The sequence below is a fragment of the Letharia columbiana genome (assembly GCF_014066305.1).
Source record: "Letharia columbiana isolate WasteWater2 chromosome Unknown Sc0000013_s0, whole genome shotgun sequence".
NCBI classification, from domain to species: domain Eukaryota; kingdom Fungi; phylum Ascomycota; class Lecanoromycetes; order Lecanorales; family Parmeliaceae; genus Letharia; species Letharia columbiana.
In genome coordinates, this window is record NW_023501052.1 from 80,561 (window position 1) to 106,207 (window position 25,647).

The following is a 25,647-nucleotide window of genomic DNA, read 5'->3' on the forward strand; positions in this document are numbered from 1 at the left end:
TCGTTCTTTACATCTTGCCTCTTCGAAGAGCGATGCTCAGGCGACTCAGCTTCTCTTTGCCATTCCTCTTCTATCTTCCAAATTCACGACTTGCCTTCGAAACCTACTTGGAAGAGGATACATAAATGCTCCTCGTTATGCTGGTCGTCTTCGCTTTGGAGAGCTCCGGCAGAAAGGCATCAACCCCAATCATTGTCACACATTCCTTCCTGGTGGCAATCGCGTCGAAGACTTCCAACAACTTCTGCAGAGCCTGGGTAATGGTCGTTGAATTTTGTGAGTGTAAAATGTTGCTGGTCCCAAAGCGCGTGCAAGTACTGACAAGGATACAGGTGTGCACTCCCCATTGAGTCAGCCGTTGACAGAAGAATGCCTATCTTTGCAAGACATCACGACGGACGGTTGGGCCAAGAACTTGCTAGAAGACTGCAACCTCAGATCCAATAACCACAATCTTGTCCTGCGTTCATGTCTCGACGGGTCCTTCAACTCGACTCGCCAGAATCGCAAGCATGCTCCGTATAAATATAATACCTTATACATGCCGACCCAAGCCCCCAGGCGCTAATACAGCTTATTGGAACCAATTAACCTGGTTATATATAAATCAGTATGGTAGCCAGAATGACCCTTGGCGGAGTTATAGCAAAGCCATACGTAAGCGAACACAGTCTGTTCTCGCGGTAAGTATCAAAACCGCCCTTGAATGTAACCAGCAGTGCTAAATGATACCAGCTACAGCAGAGATCAACGTGTTGAAGACAATGTGCACTTGGCCACCATAGGGTTCGAGCCTGTGAAAAAGAGTGATGAGGCACTGTTTCTGTGGAAATCCTATCTAGGGGCCCACAACTTGGCACCAGTGAATGCCGTCAGCACTGGCCTGTCAAACACTCTTCGTCACTGGTGAGGTGCCACACAAGGGATTGTTTCTGTGGCTGTGACGGCTCTTGATCGTTCTGTGACGGTAGGACCTCCAGCAGTGGCCGCCACGGTAGGGGTTCCACAAGCGGCAGGTGGACCACCTTTCAAAAGACAGCAGGCGGGTTGACCGGGAGCGATAGGTCAACGGGACTCATGATGCTGTGATCGGGCTGGCATGAGCAGGTTGGGTTTTAAACACGGCTCTTGACTGGTGGGACGGCTGGGAGCGGTAATGTTGGCTTTGGGCTGTAAGTCGGATAGGGTATGCTGCACCGGCAGTCCGATTCTAACCATTTCTAACATCCGTCCAGGCAACAATTCTACCCTTTTCCCACAACGTCTACAGTCCACTGCTACAAGGGTCCCTTCTCAGGCTCCATTGCATTCAATGAACTTGAGTCGCACCTCGAAAACCCGGAGGACGTTGCGCTGCTCTTCAACTCGATTCCCAAAAAGCCGTGAACGTTCTGACGAACCTGCGTCACAAGTCATTTTGGGGTTTGCAATAGCAAAGAGGGAAATTCCCACGAAGGATTGGCGTGCACAGGAGGTAGCCAGAAACCGTCAAGTCAAGCCGGGGGAGGAGGCCTTGCCATTTCGCAAGAGACTGTTGGCGAAGTTGCGAAGAAAGTACGGAGTTTAGGTGTCACGTTTGAAGCATTTAGACCAGGCCTGAGTCCTCCAATCGACCATCCCTACATCCTAAACCAGCGCGTTCCACGAGCCATTTCGGGGTCTGCGATGGCAAGAGGAGAAGAACCCGCGCAGGATTGGCGTGTGCAGAGGAGGCAGCCAAGATCGAGGTAGTACGAGCAAGACAATCAAATACAGATGAGAAGGAGTAGGGGAAGGAGAAGGAGAAGGAGAAGGAGATGGAGAAGGAGAAGAAGGAGCTTCCGCAATCAAGCAGATCTTGGAGTTTCACATTATCCAAAAAATGTTAGCAGTTATAGCATTTCACATATCATCAGTACAACTCGTTGACCACGTTTTTTGCAAAAGATTTCTGCACTACTGTAGGACTGAGAAGTAATTCCACTAGTCATATGGATTATTCAGGTTTTAAAGAGAAAATGAACCACATGTACCCGCTCATACTCCTGGGTTTAATCTTCAGAAACTCGCAGATTGCTAAGCGATGCGACACTTTTCCAGGCGTATTCGAACCCCTCCGAGATTGATACGAAATCAATTGTTGCTTTTTATGCATCCCTGACGTAAAGCACGTTACAGCCTAGCCCTACTCCCTCGCCCTGATCATAGCCCACTAACACAACACGATCTTGGAACCTCGTCGCTGCCAATTCTGATGCGTGGCGAGGTGGGAGAGGGCGAAGCCGTCGTCCCCGTAGACGGGATCGAACATCTCGCGCCTTCCTGCCGCCAAAGTGGCGCTCCGACCCTGCACGCGAGGTGGGATGAGTTGGTGTCGCGGCGGGCGAAGAACAGTGCCGGCGGTCGCGACTGAATGTGGTAACCTCACCAAGACCCATCAGCTCTACGAACCCTCATCTCGCAGTAAGCGGTGAACGAGATTGAGCATCTAGTTTCAGTCCTGCCTCCTCACATGCGTCCTGGGTATTCGCCGCCCACAAATCGCGACCATTTGCCTGACACTACAGTCCTCATCGCTCGGCATTTCAGCGACCGTGACCAAATGAACGCCTGTCGTCGCAATGGCTTTATTATTAGCAATAATCAGGTGGCGGTGATGGTATTGGTCAACTGGACACAGGGATACGTGAGTGAAGCAGTTGGGCTGCTGTAGGCCGGATAACAGAGCGGCGAACGTGATGCCGGTTATGGCGCCGAGGTCTGAGACGGAGGTTGGGCGGATGGTCGAAGTGGCTGGTGAGGGGATTGGGAGCGTGGAAGTCACGGTGGATTATAGCAAACGGTGTGGAGGTTGGAGGGAGGGGCGGTAAGCAGGGCACCGAGACGAATCGTGAGAGACGAGTAGGGAGGCCGAGCCCTTCCATGCCGAAAATAGACGGTGTAAGGCAAGCGATTGATAGGAGTAGAACTTTAAGTACCGAGGATAGTATGGTTCTTTATTTCCATCAGGATACGCTGATATCGCGGGCATATTGTTGCTCAATTAGCCTGATCACTTGTACTCGTAGACGATACAGGTGATATAGCGAGCAACTTACCTCTCAAAACTCTAGCATATTCTGCCCTCTCTGCCATGGTCCAGTGACCCTCCCGTTCCAGGTAAGCGGACCGAAGCTGCCGTAGCCCATTCCGATTCCAATTTTGTGAACCAGATGAGTCAATATCCAGGACAACGACCGCGACGTTTCGGAGTGAGGAGCGGCGGAAGTGGATGAGGTCTTTTCTCCACAAAGGTAGCGATTCCTCCTGCAGTGTTTCCAGAAAGGTCCTAAAGTCTCCTCGACAGCTTTGCTCGATAGTTAGATAAAGATCCTGAAGACCGGGAAGTAACGCAAGTGTGTTGCGAAGATCATCACTTTTACAGCTCCAGGTGTCACTCTTAGCATCGAGAATGATATCCAAATGCATACTCCTCACCGCGGACCGCTGCAGCGAGGTCAGGTATCAGTGGAAACCTCGTCAAAGTATGCACGATTTTGAACGAGACGGTAGTGGTGGCGTAGAAATGGCGCTAGCTTCTTGGTAGACGGTTGTGGATGCTTGGAGGAGAGGCATGCAATTGTTTCTTTTGACAGAGACGGTCTTGAAAAGTCCACGCAACACAATCCTACCCAGCGGAAATATCTGCCAGCCCCTCGCGCATCGAGTGTGTCGTCTGCAGTCTCGGAATCTAGCCACTGCTACCCCCAGCATTGTACCGAGTAGACTATTCAGATCCAGATTTTGCGAGATATGATAGACTTCTTGCTCGGTTTTCGTCTCGACGTATCTCTCAGAGCACAGAATGTCAATATAGACTGGCTCGTTGTTGCCAAGGTGGGTGGTGCTACGTGCTCCTTTGATAGTCGCCTCTCAAGGGGCTGAGATTTCCTCAGAGACCGAATGCACCATTCGTGAGCCTAATATGAGCTTGTAGGTTTCATCCCGTAGCTCCCTAGGGAGTTGGAGCAGACTCGACATTTCAAGGAGCTTTTTAGCTGAACGTCTCATTCGGCGATTCAAATACTGCCCCTAGAAACAGGCACGTATTACAATAGAATACATACACGAAGGAGAACTGAGGTGTTGGACTGAGAATGCTTCTTGAGCTTTGTATAGCGCGACCTCGATTGATCTTGGTAAGGGCGCAAGAAAACCAATGTAGATTATGTAAGGACTAATCGAGACCTAGCCGTATTTTTACATTGCGCTAGTTTAGTACGTACTACGATCCTTTGCCCAGGGCGGGACGATGTTGGCCGAGACTCGTACTGAGCGCGCGGTACCAGACCAATGAAAACAATGTTCTGCCGACATCGAACCATATAGCAGTGCCCACCTCAACTCTCTAAAAACGTATCCCCAGAGCATCCGACCGTCATGCATTCTAGTGGTCGTGGACATTGGGGGTGAGCTAGGAGGGTGTCTGGTGGACCCCAAGCCCGAATCTGAGGATGGTGAGGGTCATTCAATCTAGAGATGGAGTCGGCATAGATCTCAGAGCCAAAAATACGCCCGTAATATACTCGAAGGCGGGACACTCAGTGGCGAAATAGCGACTCCGGTTTGAAAGAGGTACATTGAAGGGTTCACAGTGTCTTACATTTGCTCAAAGGTTAAGAGTCAACGTACGTTACTAACACCGTTCGAATAGGCTCCAGCCCTGAATTAGAATCGGCAAATCTACAGAGTAGGAATAATCGACCACCGGTCCAGAGAACTTGCCTGAAGTAATTCCCATACCTATTGATTAAGCTATTGGCGTACTCCAGTCAGTCACATGTCAAGGGTCGTGCGACAACAGTTTAAAGACATTTCAGACTTTGAAATCATGTCTAAAACGGTATTTTGCCATCAATTTTATATGCTTTGAAACCCCGCTTCCCTGCTCTGAAGCCCCTACGGCAAGGATGGGCCCCAGTTTGCTCATTGGGCGAAACGACTTGGTGTTTCCTTCCAAGACACCAAATCTGCAAGCCGTGCCACTATAGTCAAGACTTCCAAGGATGACCTGTGTGCTCAAGTCTTTTCGCGTTTTCGGTCCACGTCTCCGCCGATCCGGGACCTTGCCAAAAGACGCGCGGCAGAGTCTGCAGAGCGCCAGGGGCCCATATGCTAGGGTAGCCGAGCCGTGAATCTAGTGCTTTACCAAACTATCGATCGAGCTTGGCGAGAGTGTCAGGACTGCAGAAGACCCACATAAAGCTGCAGAGTCGTGATGGCAAGAATAGATCGAGAGCGCTGAGTCGCACTCTTAAGCGATCACGAGATCCGCCGACCTTCATCGGAACACCACTATTCAGGACGATTGCCCAAGCTACTCCAAGCAGCGATGATCTTTGAAAGACGTATTGGGCAAGAGATCGGCGAAACAGATGCTGCATTAGTCCACGCAGCTGCAGTGCAGATCACAGTACCCTACCGCACAACCTGCAGCTAACGGAGAGAAATTTTGAGTCTGGACCGATAGTATCCGACCCCAAAAATATCCTGTCCAAAAACACCAAACCACATTCGGAAATTCAGGAGGGCTTCCCAGTTCTCCATCAGGAGGATTTGCAGTCAAATCACCGGGACTTAGATTCCCCTTGTTTACGCATACAACCCCTTTATCATGTAATGCTCCATATGCATCTCGCAATCGACCCGCATCATGCGGGCTTCCTCTAATGTTTTCTCCGAACAACAAGCGGAAGATCGTCTAACCCGAATAACTCCTATTATTACACAATTGACCACGTTGGAACTCGAAACGAACTACGAAATTTTCGATCTTCATTACATCCATACTGCATTCAGGTGACCGAGACTTGCGTTTTCTTGACCATGCAGTACTTTATAACATATGCACCTCACGAACGACTCCCATCATGCAAAACTACGTGCTAAAACTCGCCGAAAAAGAAAAAAAGATGAAAGGTCCTCCGAATATATCTGATCAAAACACACCTCATCAAGCTCGAAACCTCGGACTTACTTCCCAGTTTCCGATCACATTGCCCGCGGTCAGATCACACCGAATTACGCTCCCCTTGGTGCATATGCACCTAGCAGCATAACCCACACCATGCAGGCACCCGCATGAACTCCCCGAGGCCCCTGATCGCCACCCTGCATTTGACCGAAGGCTTGCGGTGTAAGGCCGAGACTAAGGAGGTGCTAATGGCCACTCCACTAAGAATGAATTCCCGATGTCAACAGCGGTCGCAACGAGTGGCTTGCATTAGCATAAAAACCCTGCTTGATTAATGAGTCAAAACTACTACGGTAGCCCGAGTGGGATTTTGAGTTCTGACGTCCTCGGTGACTTTTTCGCACGTGCAGTTCGGCATGCAAGACAAACCCAAAAAGCAAGCAGACTTATCGAATTTTGTGGGTGAACCGGATTTTCCTGGCCAAGGAGATCGATCGCTAGAAAGTGTGTGTCCGTGCAACCACAGTCCCAGATGTTGTGTCAAACTCTCCTGTTCACGTGTGCGTCCAAAGGTGATTGCAATGCTATTTTGAGTGCGGAAATCCCATGTCACTGTCCATCTGCTATCATACCACATGCTGGAATTCAAAGAGGCCAATTCTACACATCATGCTATGGAGCCCTTGTCACCCATGCAGATGCTTCTCCTGACTCATGCAACTGTGGTTGTAAGCGATGACAAACCATACGTTGATTACTACCACGATGGATCTGTTACAGAGAGATGGACTGTCATCAAAACGCTACAGGTCGCAGATAAGCTGCGGTCTGAGCTGCTTGATCCTAGAGGAAATAAGCTCGTTGCAGAACATTCAAAGGCAAAGAGATCAAGAGGCAGGAAGAGAGAAAGGACAAGGAGGCCAGGAAGGCTGCTTTTCGAATGATATATGGGCACCGCAGGAAGGTTTGGGGAGTTGAGCAACAGAGTAGTGCAGAGGTGATCTGCGTTCTATGGAGTGGAGGCAGTCAATTGGACAGTGGATTTCGTGAGCGGGTTTAGCTTCTTAGGGTTTCAACACTGATGGACTTTGCGAGATGTTGCCGGTTCCGCGACGTGGATAGGAAGAGGAATCATCTTACATGTCTCTTCTCCGGAGCCAGGGACGCCGACAACGCCGACAACGCCCAGAAACTGGACCTACGCCACGAACAAGCTGGGTTGAAGACAAGCCAAGTAATCTACGATTGTCTTTCGCATAAGAGCTAATGTACAAAAACAGTTCTTTCGATGCTTCAGTGGCATTCTTTCGATTGGTGACGAGGAGTACGTGTCGATCACGACAGAACAGATCTTATCATTGATTCAAAATTGTTGGTCCTGCTTGAGACCTAGAGCCATAGGCTATGTGGACTCGCCTTCATCTTACTCTTGTGGCCAGAGATTCATGAGTAACGAGTGCACGAGGAAGCACACCTCATATGCGAGTATCCCTTCTCATATCGAAGTGTGTGAGAGATGCGTAACGAAACATCTCAGCTACGCTCAGTCTCAATTACTCTTCTCGAGGTACCCTTGTCAAGCTTTCCTCATGTGCGATTTCAAGCTGCGGTTACGTCCTCGGTCATCTCCGTTCGAGACTTAGCTACGAACGTGATGCTTCTCGTACATCAGAAAGAATGCTTGGCGTGGCGTCGGAGAATGGCCTGGTCAAGCACATCCCATATCTGTAGGCTGTGAAAAGTAAGGATCCAATTCCTTACGCCTCTACACTGTCCAGAACTCTCCTTGGATGCTTTGAGACCCTGTAAGTCTGACATTCTGGAACGTCGACGTCAGGACTATCGCCATCAAGTCTTCGAATTCAATGGTGAATTTAAAGGTATTTTAAACCCTGGAAGGGCACAACTCAGAAATACAACAAAGATCACGTCTTAACCAGAACCTTTCTCTAAAGATCTGCCAAGAGGCGCCACATTGCTCCAGTAGATGAGAGGTTATTCCTAGATACGCCGTCGAAGCAAATGCGGCTTCTCCTCGATCCGATGTGACTCTCGCGCAGCGCCATGACTTGCCGACGGTGACATTAGGACCTCGCACGCATTCCTCGAACGACTGCTCATGCAAAGTGATAATGGAATATTCTAGACTTCAGGTACAAAAGACATATGAAAGACGCTTCCACCTTCGCAGCATGTATCTCGAGTTTGACATTCAACCAGATTTGACAACCTTTGAGTGAATTATCTCGGAATGCAGTTGGAATTGTTGTCTGATACCGTCGGCATCACACTCCATATCGTGAGCATCGTTGCACTACCGATTGCTGGTAAGTCAAGCCTCAATCTCATTCACCTACACGTGCTTTTCGAATCGCAAGAAGCTGATTTCGGACCAGGATCGATTGACTTTGAGATCATCACGCATCCGAATAAACATGATCTTGAAGGCATCTCTGCATGGTCCCCGGATGACGTAGTGGCTGTCGAACACTGCAAAAGGGCTCTCGGTGCTGCATCTATCTTCGACGAAGTTCTCTACCGCCGTTACGGCGGAGATGGCGAGGGTGAAGAGGAGAATGGAGCTGACGAAGGACGCAGCGGAGATGGCGGCGATGACGGCACCAGCGGCAATGACAACGATGACGGAGATGCTGACGATACCCAAATCGCTTCCAACTCCCCACGACAAGACTGCATCTAAACGCAGATGGAATTGTTCCCAATGCCAAATCTTGGCCTCTGCACGTCTCTTCCAGATACACCTCCAACACCAACTCCTGCTCCTCGCGTCACTCCAATACCGGCTCCTATTACACCGCGACTGGCATCCGTACCGGCACCTGCACGTGTCAATGCTAATGGTCCCGCGAGACTGACACCCAAGCGGGTAGTTCGGGCTCGTAATTTGGAAGGAGTCTTGGCTCGGAGTCCAGACCGCGGTGACGAGGATCTAGCTTGCAAGGAATTCAAACGCTCTTTAGACTCGACATCCTCTGCAGAGATCGGAAGCCGCGGTGGAGGAGGCGCAGATGATGACGGTGAAGATGACGGTGTGGATGGAGATTGGGATGAAGGTGGGGATGGAGACGGGGTTGAAGGCGGAGAGAAAGGTGGAGAGGAAGGTGGAGAAGAAGGTGGAGATGAGGATGAAGGCGGAGGTGAGGGCAGAAATGGCGGGGAAAGGTGATATTGGTGACACTGATAAGGAAGGCAGCAGCGAAAGCTGGTTCTTGAATGTTAGAAGCTTCACGCAATGATGTTTCTACAAGCAATCTTTGCGATACCTGTGTTTAGTACGTCCACCGCGGTCCAGGACTTGAGAAACAGCTTGACAAGCCCTCTCTTGCCGCTTCTCTGTTGCATTGATAACATCTCAATGCTCGTAAATTTAGCTGCTCAAGCAGCTGGTTTTATGAGCCTTGCTGCGTGAAACCGGATGGAAACACAAGCCCAGAAAATGGGACTTGTGTCTGTGGTGTTAGTGGACGGAATTAAAATGCACTTGAAGAGCAGAGATTGATCATAAATAGAGACGGGAATATCTTCGGTTTGACTTCTGTTTTGCTGACGCTCTTTTTAATCCAATGGTCGTTCTGAACAGGGGAGCCGAGGCATAAGTTAGTGAAGGGGGCACCTGCGCTCTATTGAGTGTAGGGTAGACATGAAGAATGAAAAAACAGGTAGTGGATTCTGTGAGCGAGTTTGGCTTCTTCGGGCTTCAGTGTGGATAGCCTGCGAAATGCTCCCAGTCCCACGAGGTGGGCAGGAAGAAGATTCATTCAACTGTCTCTTTTCCGACAGTATTGATGTAGCGATCCTGGAACTTGTTCGACAGAACGCATATGTAGGGTATCATGCCACCATCTGATATCTCGAATAGCACCTTGCTCTTTCCGCTGAGCCATGTCAGGAGCCCCAGTCTTGACAATCCCCCAGATCATTCCGCATTCCGTGAAGAATCCCTCAACCCTTGGCCGAGAAAAGTCGTGTCTCATTCCCTACCTCACGACCCTATGTCACCTTGCCTCAAATTGCACCATCCTGAAAACCGTAGCCCGTCAGCCCACCATAGCTCCATGCCCATCAACAGAGCAGGAGCCAAACGTACCTCTTCGTCCTCTCCTTGTACAGCACCCTGTGTCCACATTCCTTGCATCGTATCGCGTCTCCTTTCTTCAGCTGCACTTTGGCGTTGCACTCGCCGCAGAGGTACTGTGTTGAGGATCCTAAGATGTCTGTGCTGGTGGTATTGAAGTTGGAGCTTGAGGGCTGGAGGGTAGGAGGAGCATAGGCTTCGCGAGACATAGTAAGGGATTGTTTGGGGTACTGGATTTTGCGTAAAGATTTGCGAATAGTTTTTCGAGAGGTGGGCGCTGGGGAGAAAGAGTGGTGCAAGTCGAAGTCGGTGCGGAATCTTTCCGTTTGGCGCTAGTCCTTAACGCAATGCTTGGTATGAATAAATAAATACCTACCCCTGAGGAGTTCATCCTCTGGTCTGTCTCATAAAATTGTAAAAACAGTATCGTCAATACTTTGAGAAGCGAGATCATTAAGTCTCGTTTCTGCCAGCTACTCTGACCCCACGGCATCTGTAATGGCGATTTCCAGCAGAATATTTTCTCAATAGCAGTCTATTCAACGCGGTTCTCTTACCTTGATTGCGTGTGTTTCCTTGTGATTAAGAAGAGCCAGAATTTAGAAGACAGGATTGACTCTCTATTTTTGAATTGAAAAATCGCCCTACAAAGTCTCCATCTATACTTCTCAACTATGGCATCCCCGCTCCTAACGGTTCGCAATCTCACATCAACCCCGATAAATCTCAAGCACTACGAGATACAGGACTTGAAACACACGCTAGGCGGTGGAGGGTACATTTCAAAGATCACCAGCGTGTGGAGTACACCTGTAAATGCTAAGCAACCGGTCACCAATTTGCAGGATGTCTCATTGCTCCTCGAGCCTTCCACATTACGCAAAGCGGATATCAGACCTGCTAATATCCCTCATGAAACCTTGTGCTTGTTTTTCGAGATCGAAGGGGAAATGTACCAGACCAACATAATCCATCCGACATGTCATTCCCAGCTCTTGATGCCAATAACTACCAATCCGCACTTCAGCCATACCACTGTCTACCATCCCGAATATCATCACCTCGCAATTTTTTATCGCAGCAATCTTCCCACTTGGATGAAGACCCTTGAGAGTGAAACGCCGCTTTCCGCTCTTTCTATCCCAGGCACCCATAACTCTCCTACGTACCATCGCGCTCTGCCATCTGTTCGCTGCCAGGTAGCGCCAGTCCGCGAACAGTTACAACAAGGAGTGCGCTTTCTTGATATCCGCGTTCAGCCTGACGGTCCTCTTGACCCAAGCAATGATAAACTCAACCTGGTTCATGGCGTTTTCCCCATCTCCTTGAGTGGCCCAAAGCACTTTCGGACTATGTTGAACGAAGTCCTTGCTTTCTTAGCCCAAAATCCGAGCGAGACGGTCATAATGTCCGTCAAGCGTGAAGGTCCTGGTAACGCCACCGATTCTCAGCTCAGTCGTATCTTGCGAGACCACTACGCAGGAGACGTCAACCGCTGGTTCACGGCTCCTCGCGTTCCCACTCTGGGCGAAGCAAGAGGCAAGATCGTGCTGATTCGCCGATTCACGCTCGAAGAGAGGCTGAAGAATGAATGGGGTGGGGCTGGCTGGTGCATCAACGGCGATACATGGGCAGACAACACTCCGAATTCCCTCTGCCCCAGTGGCGATCTCTGCATTCAAGATTTCTATGAGGTGCTGGAGAGCGAGAACATCGGAAAGAAGATTCAATACTCCATTGACCATCTGAGAAGGGCATCAGAATGCGTCTGCCCTTCACCAGGCTCAGACGCCAAGCTGCCGTTTTACATCAACTTTCTCACAGCAAGTAATTTCTGGAAAGTCGGCTGCTGGCCTGATAGGATTGCGGCAAAGTTGAATCCTGCGATTGTCGATTATCTGTGTACGAAACACAATGTATCGGACGGCTCGGAGGAGAAGCCTGTTGGAGATGGAAGTACTGGCATTGTAGTATGCGACTGGGTTGGACAGGATGGAAATTGGGATATTGTGAGGTGCATCGTGGGCATGAATGCCAGATTTGAAGCCAAAGGGCAACCCGTAAGGCAGGAGCATGGTCATGATGAGCTTTGAAGGGAAAGCTTTTGATGGATATTATGCTCTGTCAGTATTATAGCTCCCCTGTCTACCGGCAGATGATTCGGCTTGAAGCTCGAATATATACAAACATGGAGCTTAGTGATGCTCCGAAAACCCTTTTCCCCAGCGTATAGGCCTCATCTATCAAATTTCACGCACGCTCACCACTCTATCTCGTCCAAAGAACGAGTCCGACACAAGTAGACCGAAGCCATCTCCTGGAGAAGAACCCCAAAGGCGTTTTCGTAAAAATCAAAGCCCGCCGCCGTTATCACCGTCATACATATCCCAACCAAACACCGCTCACACAGTATTCCTCCGCTTAATCTTCCGCCCATCCTCCATCACAACAGCAATGGCATTCGACGTCTTCACAATCCTCACCTCCGGAAACTTCATCTTGAGCTGACTGTTGAACAACTTCTCCACCACCCCCATCTGCTTCGCCTTCATATTCCCAAAGTATATCGAAGGCGACACATCCGAACTCTCATATCCCGCATAGCACGTCTCGAACAGCGGACGCTCGTGGTCCCCTTTTCCTCCAGCCACCTTCTCGCGGTAGCTGCGCAGGAGATCCGTAACGTAGGCGGCGAGCTCGGCGAGGATGCTGTTCTGCGGGTAGCGGTGGCAGCGGAATTCAGAGGAGGAGGAGGAGGACGACGACGACGACGACGGCCTTATTTTCTTGAGCGCGTTGGAGAGGGAGAACTTGTTGGGGCCGCGGTCGGATCCGGATCCGGATCCGAGGTCGCTGGATGAGTCGAAGCTGTTTACTGAGGATGGGGGGGTCAGGGGCGGTGAGATTGCGACGGCTTGTTGGTTCTGTGGAGGGAAGACGGGACGGGCGGTTGTCGCGAGGGGGAGGGCCTCGAGGAGGAGGAGGAGGAAGATGAAGAGCTTCATGGTGATGGGGTGGTTAAGGAGGATGTGGATAGGACGATGCTCACATCTCCACTACCTTATGTACAAGCTCGTCCACGGGAGGTGTTTCTAAGTTGGGGTGGTGCGCTGAGGTTGTCCGAGGGGTCAGGGTGGCTGTGTTTTGCTCCGCGCCGCAATTATTATTAGTCAATCCCAGCAATCAAGTCCGTCTCACCAACTCCTAATAGGACTCCCTCACATCGTTTAGCTGCGTATAGATGGGCTAGCCTAAAAGTCCAGATTGTATTATGTCGTAGGATCTATCTTTGGCACGGAGTGGAGACCTGAGAATATATTGATTGATTCGGCAGCGAAACGTTCGTCAGAGAGACCCGGGTGAGCAGTACGCAGTCTTCGGGCTGCTCATCAGCGTCTCAGCCGTGAAGGATACTGAATCATCGAGGGGGTAGGGCTTCAAGAACAGTACCAAGTGTTTCCTCGAACGTGTGATGGCAGACACCATAGAGAAGGAAGCATATGACGAAGCCAAGTCAGCTCTGCAATGCTATTTGTTGTCCCAACCTCTTCAGTCGCTGTCCTCGCGGTACTACTTTCTCTCCAATGTGTTTGACCTCCAGCCTTTTGAACTTCACTTGTCGACCATTCAAGCTACAGATAATGCATATGAGTCTTTCTTTACTCGATATGCTTATTTGTGCAAACTAGCTGCCAACAAGGACAGGGAGATTGAGAGGGTGACGCACTGGCACTTGGTTGAAATCATCGCGCTGTTGAAGGACCACGGCTCGACCCGAGAGGAAATCGCCGCCATGATCACGCAGGACCCAGTCATTGCACATTCCGGGAGTCTAGCTAGGACTTTGGTCGATTTAGCTGCTGGTCTATGGCTGATGCTTTTGATTAGCAAGTATCCAGGCGATATCTCGTATGACGAGCCAATAATTTGGAGGGACAACGAGAAACTAGGGGAGGAACGACACGAGCTGAACGAAGGATTTATCAACAAAAACTTCTCTTGTCGCTACAACTCGACTGATCTGGTCAAATTACCGCAGGCCTTCACGGCCGCCCATTTGGAACAAATTGGTGGGATCAAAGTGGAATGGACAAGCAATCTCGCAGACCACCTTCTACTCAAGGACGACGATACTAAGCTTATGCTATTCCATCAAGTCTCTATTTTGCAACTTCACAAGAAGTCTCCAACCACTCTCTTGCCCAAGGTTCTTGTGGACGAGACAATCCGGTCCATATCCCTTCTCATACCACCAGTACTGGGGGAGCCAAACCCATGGTTCCAGCAGCAGCGGAAGAAATGGCTGATCGATGCACAATCTGGCGTGTGTCATCGACTCAACAGCTCTGAGCGGCAGATCGAGAAGTTTGTGTATTGGAGAGAGCGGCTAGTACTGCTGAAGCGGACGTTTGATGACGCGGAGCCTAGGAATATTTCGCAGCTGTGGTGGGATGATCGGAAGAAGACGCAGTGGTTCACCTTTTGGGTTGCCGTGTTGGTCTTCATTATGACCGTCTTCTTTGGCGTAGTGCAGTCGGTGGCGGGGATTGTGCAGGCTTGGGCGTCGGTGCAGAGTCTGAAGGCGCAGAAAGCGCAGAGTTAGGGCCCATCAGAAAGCCTCAGCAGTGCAGAGGATATCATCCCTTCTTGCAGATTCGCCACCAACAAGGCCCTGTGGCGTCTGTGGTCTGTAGGAACGGAACAGCGGACTTGCGCACAATGTGGGCACCTCGCTTCCTGTCCAGAAGATGTTGTTCGCTGGACTTCCCGGAGATTCGATATCATCAACCGGGTTTGGTCTAGGCAACTCGGCTTAGAGAACGCTCTTACGCCCTCCATCTTCTCAGCAATACATACGGAGGCATTCGCTAAGTTCGCCAGCGCCGAAGAGACCGCTCGAAGGAAGAGGAGAGGTGGTTAACACCATGCACTAAATCTTACGTTCTGAGGCCTCTTGGAATTCCTTTACTGATCTTCTAAGGATAATACTCTTTCAACTCTTCTTCCGCGGCCGTTTCCCTTGAGTGTTTGGGCCTTCTTAAGTTCTCATTCTTACCAGCGGTGCAGGGACCCCTGATGCCCCAAGTGCCCAGTCGAAACGTGACACTTAGCCTAGACGTCTACATTCTGCTTTGATTTTCCGAAAACGTCGGAGAATTCTGGTCTTGCTCGTGTCTGTGACGAAACCTCTACCATATCGATTTTAGCTGCTTCTAGCGTGTGTCCATCATTTGCTTGCTCTGTGCTTGCTCTGCGGGACTTGGCGTTTCCAAGTCGACTACGCATAAGGGTTTCCGGATCGCTTTCTCAGCAGACCTATCTTGTCTTCGGGATGCCAACCCGTACCCTAGGGCCATCTTCAATGATGAACCTATCAGAACAACAATTATGCAGATGCAACGGGCGTCTCGGGCCGTAGCTAAAACAAGGGTAATAAAGTCTGGATGGCATCGATCTCTTCCTACCCGCTACACGCGACTATCCCCAGTTCGCAACGAAAGGCATCAATAGGCACGGCCCCCTCCGAGAACATCAACTGATGAGATGAATCTTTTATGCAAGACTGATGCACTTTTATACATGTATGAAAGTAAAGAGGCGCGAAAGGCTGCCTTTCACCCAAATACGCTTTCAAATACCTCAGGCAATCAACACCCACTATTTGTATTCATTCCTGACCACCAGGGTGACAAGTTACCTATATACATTTACAGAAACCACGGACTCCTTTCTGAATAGTGATATGTCTGGTGACGACAAGACCGAACCCTAAGTCTGGCCGCTGGAAACCTATCACCTTCCCACCTGCATGATGCAGATACGGTCTGCTGCGTTCTCGGCTAATTCATCAATCATTTCGCAGCGCAGTTACGATCCTCACATCATCAGTACAGCGCCCTCCAAAGTCATCGACCTTGCGAAAGAGCTTTTTGTGCTCGAATAGTGCACATTTTATACACTCATGCATGCTTCCAGCTCCTACGCCCTACTTTGCAGATACTATGTGTTCTAACGCATGGGCGGAGGAGGATCAACCTATCACAACCCAGATTTATCCTCGGAAGCCTTGACCAACCGAGCCTCCAGCCAACAGCCAGACTAGAAGTGAGGGATGGTGGAGGAAGTTACGCACTGTGTTCACAGCTTCCTTGGCGATCTTCGACCGATGCCTCTGAAGGAGCGAAAACCGGGGAGTCTCGGAGCGTGGAGGCCGAGACCGAACCTGACCAGGCTTTTCCACGCAGGAGTCTAGTACCAGATACCTCTCAGGCTCATGGCAGTGTGATAGGCCGGCTTCTCCTCCTCGCCATCGGTTGACCCTAATTATCTCCCATGAAGCAAAAGTGAGCAGAAACTAAGAAAGAACATTGAGATTTTCTGAAAAGCTTTTTGTTTTGCTCTGAACCTGAACGCGCCATGTGAAGCGAACATGATCATGAAGCAGTACCATGAATTAAAGCACGAGATCCAACATTCAGTTCCTCCAATATCACTCGATTCGACGGACTACTCATTGGACGACCTGTGCATCATCTTCCAAAAATGCAGTATCCTTTGGACTCCGCGTTACCTCCTCGCAAGCCTTCAGCTGCGCCTTGCTTGACCACTCTGTCCCGGTCTCCTTGCCAACTTGATTCCAAATCTTGTTGTACGACCTCGGGCTATGCCAGTATTGTAGCGTCTGTCACAGATCTGTTGGAGGTCTCCCTCTACCTCCTACACTCCCGAGTAAAACCTAACAATCATGGCGCCGTCGCCCGGCCTCGATAGCTTGATTAGCTGCTTCATTGCACTCACCTGCGTGTCCTGATCCCACTGATGAAGAACCCCATGACGGGAATGACATCAATAGTGCCCTCTAGAGCCTGTAGTGCTGCATTGGGACGAATTATGTCAGTCTCCATCAAATGTGCTGAAACCCTGTCGCGGTCGCGGAACATCTCCTACCCTAGATCTCAATGGTTGACTACATCCACCGCATCAAGACGGTCCGAAGGAGCTCCGTCTACCACCATCCGCCAAAGGTCTTGTCCTAAAAAGTACCCTACGTCGAGAAAAGACTCGCCGTGTTGAAGTTGTCAGATCATGCTTTCGTAAGCTGGACCTTGGTTATCATAGGATTCTGGAAAAAGCCCAGGCTGGTGCACCGATAAAAGGGAATAGCCCAGGCTTTATCACGCTAGTCTTGGTTATTGGTGGCACCTGGGAATATCTCAACTCTGCGAAGGACGTACTGTGGTTCTCGCGTGTTGCAAGACATTGTCGTGATCTACCTTGCTTTACTTCTCGAGCAAGTCCCGAAATCTACATGGCCATGAGCTATTATTCAAAGACTATAAAAAAGACATCAACGGCACAGCGGACTCACGTCACTAGTGACCTTAGGACCTATTTCATGATCACCCCAGGCCACATCTTGGCTGCCTTGTTACGGTGTTGACCAATTCGGTTCTGAGATCTCTTCCTGATTAGAGTCCGATGATATAACAGAGATTGGAGCCTTTTGTGGAGCCAGTGCTTAAGATGGGCTTTGGGACGATGACTGAAGTCTCACAAGGAGGAATGTGGGGGGAAGTGAAGAGGGTATTCTTATGCTGGAGCCCATCATGCTGACAAGTAAACTCGGAATCCTGATCCCATCGCTAGCTGAACCTAACCTTCTTAACAGGTCTAGCGATGAATCTACCGTATCTCCTCCCGAACATGAGTCTCTACCCTTGTTAACTCACACATGCTCCCCAGTGACTGTCAGCCCATTCTGTATGACACTGCCGTCTGCAGGAATATCGATGGTCCCATCGCAGTCCCCAATTACGTGTGTTTCAACAGACGGTTGAATCGAGTCAATATGCATACAAGGATCATATGGTGGGTAAATAGGCCGCCACAAATGCACTTGCTGCTACCTGACTCCAGACGACGACATTTGTTGAGGAGGCTTTTCATCGTGAGCACGGCATGCGCCAGAACAAAAGGCGAACATGTACCTTTCACGTTGTGGTAGCCGGTTGTCATGTCTAGTCTAGATATGGGCAGTGCCTGCCCTTGTGGATAGATCCAGTCTGGTAACGACTTACCATACATGTGGGTCACAACGTTTACCATTCTCGTAATGCCGGCTGCCAAGGACCTAGAGGATGTGTCGGTACCTTATCTTATATCTCAGTAGGCTGAGTTCCGTTCGTCTGGCAAGACTGAGAAATGAAATGCGGCCAAGATTTACTAGGATAGCGGCTAGAGATTGTATTAAGAAGTCCAAGGTACCTACAATCAGTCAAAGGAGAAAGAAACCGGATAAAGCCGCTTCCTGTGAAGCGGACATATGGAACTTGTTAAATGTTGGTAGAGCAACGATAAGGACCATCCCATCAGTAATAATTGTGATGCCCAATGCGGGTTCCAGCGTCCTAGTCTCATCACAGTAACGAAGGATAATCGAGTCGCTCGTCTCTCCAAAAAATCATCTACGCCGTCGAAGCCTACCAAACAACACGTTGCCTTGTATGTAGACTCTAGTTCTCTGCTATTTGATTTGGTGGGCCGAGACCGAATGTGCAGGGACTCGGATAAGTTGAATAAGTGGGCGACGGAATGTACGGCTTACTACGAGAACTACACTCCGCCTCAGGGAACAACTCGACGTGGTAAATGTGATGGTGGTTCAGATGGTCTTCCAAGAGGGTCATTGTTGGGAAATGGATTGAAGACGTTATGAAAGATACAGATGTCCGGGAGTTTCAATCAAATAGCAGGGAGATACATAGTGGTCAGCAAAAGATCCACTTTTCGAAAGCCAAAGTCCAATCGAAGAGCGCGAAGGCTACAGTCAGGAGTAGCTTTGCAAACGGCCATTTCCTACACGGAACATGAGTCGTACAGTCTCAGGATCCGCCTGCATTCCACTGAAGAAGAGAGATTTCCAGGCGATCGTAGACATGTTCAAGGACGCAAGATCCGTCAGCCGCCGCCCAACGCCGGGAAGTGAGGCATCATAGCCCTTGCGGCATCGCACGGAACGGCGTCTCACAAGAAAGAATGTCAACTACAGTCAACAGAGGCGAATGCAACATGGGGAGCAAGAGGCACAGGAACTCGAGAGGTTTAGCAAACGGAAGGCGAGTGAGAATCAACAGATACGGTGCTCCCAAGGCGCCGATCGTTCCTGTCATCTGCTGCATCATTCTGTTCTCGAATGCACAGCAGCGCAGAACCGTCAGGGTAGATGAGTAATGAAAAGGAAAACGACATGCCGTCCACGAAGACGTCCTTCCGTAACTCTTTCCATGTCGCTTCGACCGCAGCAAGTGACGCTTTCGCGCCGCTTTCCTGTCCCCCGACAGCGAAAATGGTTCGCGACCGGATGGCTTGCTGGGTGGATAGAAAGTCGGGAAACCTACCCTTCTGCTGCGCAGCTAACATCGCGTAGGGTTGGTCGAGACATTGTTTTTGCGTTCCGTCCGGGGCTGTTGCGGACGTGCCTTGGTGTTGGACGAGGCTACGGAGGTTGACACCGAGAGCCCTGGGCGCCAAGGTTTTCTGTGCCAAGATCTCGGATACCGCTCGGCCTGAAAGGGTTGCCCAGACACTGCTGTGCGCTTAACCTAAAAAGATGCTTCGGAAATGTACCTGGCCTAAAGTAAAGTATGCGCTTCAAGGCGCTGCCTTCCGAAGGTAGGGTTAGGGCTGTGACTAACTGTTATCCAGGACTTTTGGTTGTCAACCTCCGTAGGGAGGACGGCAGACATTGCAAAATTCCTAACGATGATTCTTCATGTAGCTACGAACATACCCATTGGCCCGCTCAGTCGAGTCACTCGGATGTACATCACCTCCCTGGCAACCCTTTTGTTGGCATGCTCAAGTCTTTCGGTGCCGACCTCCGTAAGACTCTCCCGACATTGGATTTGGAGGCTTATAATTAAACTTTTTTCGGTCTCTGTTAGCGCCCGAGCTGATATTCTAAGTGTAAAGCTTGATGTTGTAGTGCCTGACCATCGATATCAAGCCATGGTACAGTACCCAACTTCACCTGGGCGAGCCCGTCCGCTTAGTTGGGTGGGAGACCTGCATAGATACTGACGACCACATCTCCCTGTGGAGATTGATTAATGTAAAAGTGGGTCATCAGTCTTCATGCATGCACTCATCCCGTGTCTGCACGAGTCGATCAAAGCGTAGGAGATCTGCCAGAGAACTGTACGGGACCTCTTCTCTAAAGGAAGCCTGACACCCTGCCGGCAGTTGAAGAGCTCGGGACTGTTCCATCAAAGCCCAGAAGCCGGAGGATCAAGAGAGCCGTCAGAAGATCATACGGTACCCAGAGGCTTTTACGATCACTAGGGTACTCTTCAGCGCGGCAAATGTTGGCTACCCTAGTCGGACGGGGTGTGCCGTTATTGCCGAGGAACATGTTGCCGGCACGCCGGCAATGTCATGTTTAATCCATTTCCAAACTTTTAGCGAGACGGGCAAATACAAAAAGACGCGTAGATTACGTCAAAGCGCGGATGGTCAATTTGCTTTACTGGCTAAGGAGTCCGGTTCTCTGAAGCCTCATTTTAAGCTTTAATGCACCTTCACGGGCAACCGCCAATCACATACCTGGTTACATGTACGATAAAGAGGACATGATTAATGTGCTTTGATGGCCAGGCCAGAAGATTTCCATGGTGTCGCAAGTGTATTCATCATCCCACGATAGGGGAAGAGGAGTCCCTATCTACTCGGCCGCCTTAGCGAGAAGCTCTTGAGGAAGAATTGGGCTTAAAGCCGCCAATATTGTGAAGATCCATATGGAAGGATGGTCTGCATGGAAATCCCAAGCTGCGGAAAGGCGATCAATGGGCCCACTTGGAATTAGGGCCCAGATCGCAACTTGCTCACACTGCATGTCGACAGATGCACGGTTGTAGCAGACTACTGCGCGATGATCGGAGGAGATTTTCTTTTGGGGGAGGGGGATCCGGGTTGGGTATGAATGTGAAGAGGGAGGCTGATTGCAAGAACTGCGTAGCCGACGGAGGTCGCAAATGTGGCGATTTTTTCGAGGGGTCCAGGATTGACACATGTTACTGGTAGCATTGGATCCTGGACGGTGGTATTGTGCCCGCAGGTAATGCACGGTGTGAGAATGTTGAGAAGATCCGTCATTGTTGTTCTCAGCGTAGCACAGCAGTGGTGAGGCCATCAGCTATCATGTAGCTGATGGAGAACAAAGCACTGCTATCTATGGCTAACTACTCTACATGAAAGGAACAATGATGGAATATGCATGGAAGGATGTAGAAGGGACGCATGCATAGAAGGAACTAGACACGCTGACAGTTGTGTCACCTGAGGATGCATATGTCTGTTACTTGTTTTTCATGCGAGAAAGGTCAGTGGCAGATCTTGGAGTACGGTAGATCTTTCTATCTCTACTGCTTCGAATTGCCACGTTGCTGTGAAAGGAGCCAGCCTGATGGGTTCGAGAGGACTGCTAGCAATGAAACTTCTATAGTCCGAAGGACTATGCAAGAAAAATACCGCTGGCGAAGTCTAGTATCGCCATATTAGATCTTGGGCTGTCCCAAGCGTGCGATGCTCTCTCTCAACTGCATCTCCACTCCGCGAAGCGATTGAAAAGCTCATTCTCCCTCAGCATCTTCATGTAGTTGCTTCTAATGCTGATAATGACCTCCAAACCAGCAGCTTCCTCGTTTCCTTTGCAACCCTTCAGTTCAGGCAGTACGAGACAGAAATCCTCAAACTGTGGCTTATGTATCCTGACTCGCTCGCACCTTCCACCCACCAGTGTGCCCCAGTCAAGATCGTACAGATCCTGAGTCGCCCAGGAATTGACCACAAGGTATCGCCCCTCAAATCCCATACTGTCGAGTCTCACTCTGCTGACGTCAGGGACAGATTTAATGGCTCCAATCAAGTGTGGGAGATAGGTGTCGTCGTATTGGTTGATCTTACGCCGCAGAGTGTGAGCGCACTCGGTCACGCCTTTGGCCGTAGGAATGACAGTGCTGAAGGGTTTGATGATGTTTCCCCAGATGAGAACATTGCCGATGAAGCGTGCAGGCAAGGGCGGTCTTGCGAACCGTCTTGCATCGATGACGAAGCAGAGCCCGGTCTCGTCTTTGATCGATTCGGAATGATTTTGAATCTTGGTCTTGTGGGCGGCGGTGACACAACACCACATCAAAGAAGCGAGGGCATCATTGGTAGAGATCCAACTCGTCTCGTCACCTTCTAGTCTTGATGCCATTTCCTTCAATTCTCGAAGCTTTGCTTTGGAGAAAAAGAACATTTCTCCTGCCAATGGGTTGGACTCAGACCGTGACGTCTCGTTCGCTGGTCCGACACGAAGAACCGCTCGTAAATTGTGCATTGCATTCAATCTGAAGTCGAGAAGTGAACGAGAAAAAAGAACGATCCACAAGCGCAGATTTTTAAACATTCGAGAGAGAAAGCCTTGCGCCCGAGCCGGACCTTTTGGTTCAGGGTGGTATTTATATTCTCTGATGTCTTCGAGTCTTGCGCTCTCATCACCCTCTATGAGCCGGGTTCTATCAACGCAATCAGGGCTGACAAGCTGCGACCCATCTTCACCCCGACAGTAAGCAGCCCACACTCTGGCGACAGTAAAGGACCCGGCGCCGTCGGTGAAAGCGTGGTCGAGGATGAATCCCAAGACCATGCCACCTTTGATCAAATTTATCTGTGCTAGCAGGACCGGTCTCTCGCCTACCTCGAGCCTTTCGACCTTCGGTATAAGCATCTGTTGTCGTGTTGGCACCAGTATACTGTAGTTGATGTCGACCATAGGGAATTGTTTCGAGCGCAAGGCCTCATAACTAGGATAGTCCGTCCTTCTCAGGTCTTTCACTATGAGTGCATCTTCGGCGGTCCTCCAGGGAGCTGTGACTGCCAGTCTCCCTCTCTGTGGAGCGTCTGGAAGAAGCGTGACCGTGCCCGCGAGAAGTGGGATCGCGTTGAACGTCTGAGCGAGGGCAGATGTCATATTCTGCACCAGTAACGAGACATCTGAGCCGGAATCGGGAAAGAACAAAGCCTTGTGAACGTAGGGGGCACCGATGACGTTATCGAGAGGGAGTCAAACAGAAAGGGGCAGACTCTGGCGATGATGAGGCCATGTTGACTTGTGCAGTCCAGTGAGGTGGTCAGCGATGAGCTAGAGATTGAAGAAAGAAAAGGACTGAGGACAAGTTCAAACGGCAAGAACTCAGTTTCTCTTCTCCGCTGCCAGTGATATCCCGCATGGTCTTTGCAAAAAGATCATTGCACGGGTAGGGGCCCTGGCGATGACGAGGCAAGATGATTGAGAAAAGTAATAGCCGCGGCTCACTTCACTATCATTGCAAGCCACCTTGGATACCGATGAAATCCACATCATCATCGAATTTCTAAGAAATTCATATACCGTCGTAAAGATACCGTAACGACACGAGAGCAGACAATAGATCGTCAAAACTTTCCGGTAAATAATAAATCAGGCGCGCCCGAAGGCCCGACGGGCTGACCCTGGTCGAACTAGTTGCTCATATACTTTAGCCGCATAATGTAACTTTTCGTCTTCTCAGCCCTGCATCTGTGGCGGCTACCGTATCTTCGGTCGAGCGCGCCGAGCCTTCCTTCCTGATCGAGCTAAGCGGTGCAAATTTGAATTCGCACATCAACCCCTTCCCGCCATCATCGTCGTCCTTGCTTCTAACACACCACCTTTCCTGATGTTGGCAAACCGTGAAACCCGTTTTCGCCTGGCCTAGAGTTGTGACAATGACAGCCTCTGATGGTGGCGAGTCGCCTGTAGCATGTGTTTACCTCTACGTAACGTCACCTCCTCAGGTCCACCCAGCGAGGCGTAAAGTTCTAGTCTACTCTTGCTAGATGTGGATCCCTCTTCACTTCTGTTGTAATACACCCATGCCTGAGGGAAACCCATTGGCTATTCTGTTTGGCCATGTGTCCGAGCTTCGCTTTGACTTCATTCATTAGATTGTTCTATTCTGGAACCCGAGCCCTTTGACCCACAAGATCAATACGACTCGATACTAGTATGATGGTCTCGGACTACGTACACTTCAAAAACATTGGCGAACTCGATCTCAATGACCCCCACGTTAGCCTTGTGATGCGGTGCGAAGGCCAAGTCCAGGCCCACAGCGAACGCCATGGTATAGCAGTCAACCTGGAGAAGAGCTTGTTGCCCGTACGATCAAGTCGCGGATTCCCTTGACCATGAGTTTAGAAGACTTCGGATCCCGGGGCACCAAGTGTCCTTTACCGTGGTCTACAATAGTTGCAGACGCTTGATCGCAAAGATGGTAGAGAGCAACTGCACTATCTATCAACGAATCGTTGTACGCAATGATATGGCATGTCGGCATGGTAATGATTTGACCGTGCTCGTCAGCGAGGAAAACCCCCGTGCCATCCGGGAAAGAGGGTGGACCGCCACTCATGAACACCGCACATTTCAATGAGTTCTGAATTTCCTTCCGTGCACACCTTGTCAAGTAGTTGACAACGAACATAGCAGCCACGGATGCGCCTTCCGAATTTCCGATGATTCCGTCGAAAGGCCCGTCGTGGTCGAGAACGCGATAGAGGCGGTCGAGGATCGTTTGAACGTCGTTGGTACTCTCGGGACGTAGAGACTGCACCATTTCACGGTACTTTTGCTCTGGCGTCAACCGATGCGGCGCACTCCAGAGTGCATTAAAAAACTCATAATCTGCTCTACCGCTACAGTATTGTTTGAGGAAGCGACGGTGAGGAGGTGAGCCGTAAAACTCCTTGAATTCGTTGGGAGGAGGTGATTCGATGTCGCCATGAATGAAGTGGAAAGACGCGGTGCCGTCCTGCTCAAGGTCTTGGACGATTGGCACTGTGTCCTGTCAGCAGGGTACCGATGAGAGATAAGGTTGTACGTACAGATCTGCACTCGAAAGGTCTGTTCATCGTGTCAGCGCCAGTCGGACGAGGTGTCACAGAGCATTCCCGTGTCTCACCTCTGCGTTCGTGCCAGCGCCTGCTAGACATAAAAACCTCATCCTTTCCACCGTTTCACCCGTCTCTGTAGTCTTGTGTAGTTAAGAGGAATGAACAATTAATGAGAAACTGGAAGTAGGTCAAGTGTTTTGGAAGCGTTTTTCTGGACAATGGAGCGACGGACAGCAACGATACCCGATACGGTAAATGTCCATTATCGTCGACTAGCGTCTCTCGTGCTTGATATCCTGCAGTCTGTCCTAATTATAGCCATGATATCACGACTACAAAGCCTAGGTAATAAAGCCCGGTTGAGAGAGCTGCGACGCCTTCTCTCGGACACTAACTGATTGGCTGCATCTATACGCTGGTTGCCAGATGCAGTACAAGTCCGTCTTATCAACCAATGCCAGTACCACGCGTCCAATTCGGTGGCCATCATCGGTCCGACTCCGCTATGATACGCGAACGCCACTATGATATGCATTATTCACCAACTGTCTTGGCAACATTGCTTTGTTCGCTGACGACGAAGATTTTGCATAAAAAACCTTGGCAAGAAGTGCGGTCTTCTCGGCTTCACGGAAGGTGTGGAAGCTCTACCGCTTGGCCAGAC

At 50.1% G+C, this 25,647-nt stretch overlaps 8 protein-coding genes across 8 annotated transcripts; 4 read left to right on the top strand and 4 right to left on the bottom strand.

The window, feature by feature from the left end:
- Positions 1-8,183: 8,183 nt before the first annotated feature.
- HO173_004957 (uncharacterized protein) lies at positions 8,184-8,633 on the top strand (the record flags this gene model as incomplete). Its single annotated transcript, XM_037306875.1, has 2 exons — positions 8,184-8,259; positions 8,329-8,633. 2 exons carry the CDS (start codon positions 8,184-8,186, stop codon positions 8,631-8,633), a joined length of 381 nt encoding a protein of 126 aa, XP_037165999.1.
- A 21-nt stretch (positions 8,634-8,654) lies between these two features.
- On the top strand, positions 8,655-9,119 carry HO173_004958 (uncharacterized protein; the record flags this gene model as incomplete). The annotated part of the gene is made up of 1 exon (XM_037306876.1): positions 8,655-9,119. One exon carries the CDS (start codon positions 8,655-8,657, stop codon positions 9,117-9,119), a length of 465 nt encoding a protein of 154 aa, XP_037166000.1.
- An 829-nt stretch (positions 9,120-9,948) lies between these two features.
- On the bottom strand, positions 9,949-10,237 carry HO173_004959 (uncharacterized protein; the record flags this gene model as incomplete). Its single annotated transcript, XM_037306877.1, has 2 exons — positions 9,949-9,973; positions 10,041-10,237. 2 exons carry the CDS (start codon positions 10,235-10,237, stop codon positions 9,949-9,951), a joined length of 222 nt encoding a protein of 73 aa, XP_037166001.1.
- Positions 10,238-10,702: 465 nt separating this feature from the next.
- Positions 10,703-12,121, top strand: HO173_004960 (uncharacterized protein; the record flags this gene model as incomplete). The annotated part of the gene is made up of 1 exon (XM_037306878.1): positions 10,703-12,121. One exon carries the CDS (start codon positions 10,703-10,705, stop codon positions 12,119-12,121), a length of 1,419 nt encoding a protein of 472 aa, XP_037166002.1.
- Positions 12,122-12,430: 309 nt separating this feature from the next.
- Positions 12,431-13,033, bottom strand: HO173_004961 (uncharacterized protein; the record flags this gene model as incomplete). Its single annotated transcript, XM_037306879.1, has 1 exon — positions 12,431-13,033. One exon carries the CDS (start codon positions 13,031-13,033, stop codon positions 12,431-12,433), a length of 603 nt encoding a protein of 200 aa, XP_037166003.1.
- A 467-nt stretch (positions 13,034-13,500) lies between these two features.
- Positions 13,501-14,631, top strand: HO173_004962 (uncharacterized protein; the record flags this gene model as incomplete). The annotated part of the gene is made up of 1 exon (XM_037306880.1): positions 13,501-14,631. The coding sequence occupies one exon, from the start codon at positions 13,501-13,503 to the stop codon at positions 14,629-14,631; it is 1,131 nt and encodes a 376-aa protein (XP_037166004.1).
- Positions 14,632-21,618: 6,987 nt separating this feature from the next.
- Positions 21,619-23,040, bottom strand: HO173_004963 (uncharacterized protein; the record flags this gene model as incomplete). The annotated part of the gene is made up of 1 exon (XM_037306881.1): positions 21,619-23,040. One exon carries the CDS (start codon positions 23,038-23,040, stop codon positions 21,619-21,621), a length of 1,422 nt encoding a protein of 473 aa, XP_037166005.1.
- Positions 23,041-24,223: 1,183 nt separating this feature from the next.
- On the bottom strand, positions 24,224-25,093 carry HO173_004964 (uncharacterized protein; the record flags this gene model as incomplete). The annotated part of the gene is made up of 3 exons (XM_037306882.1): positions 24,224-24,927; positions 24,975-24,993; positions 25,052-25,093. The coding sequence occupies 3 exons, from the start codon at positions 25,091-25,093 to the stop codon at positions 24,224-24,226; spliced, it is 765 nt and encodes a 254-aa protein (XP_037166006.1).
- Positions 25,094-25,647: the final 554 nt, after the last annotated feature.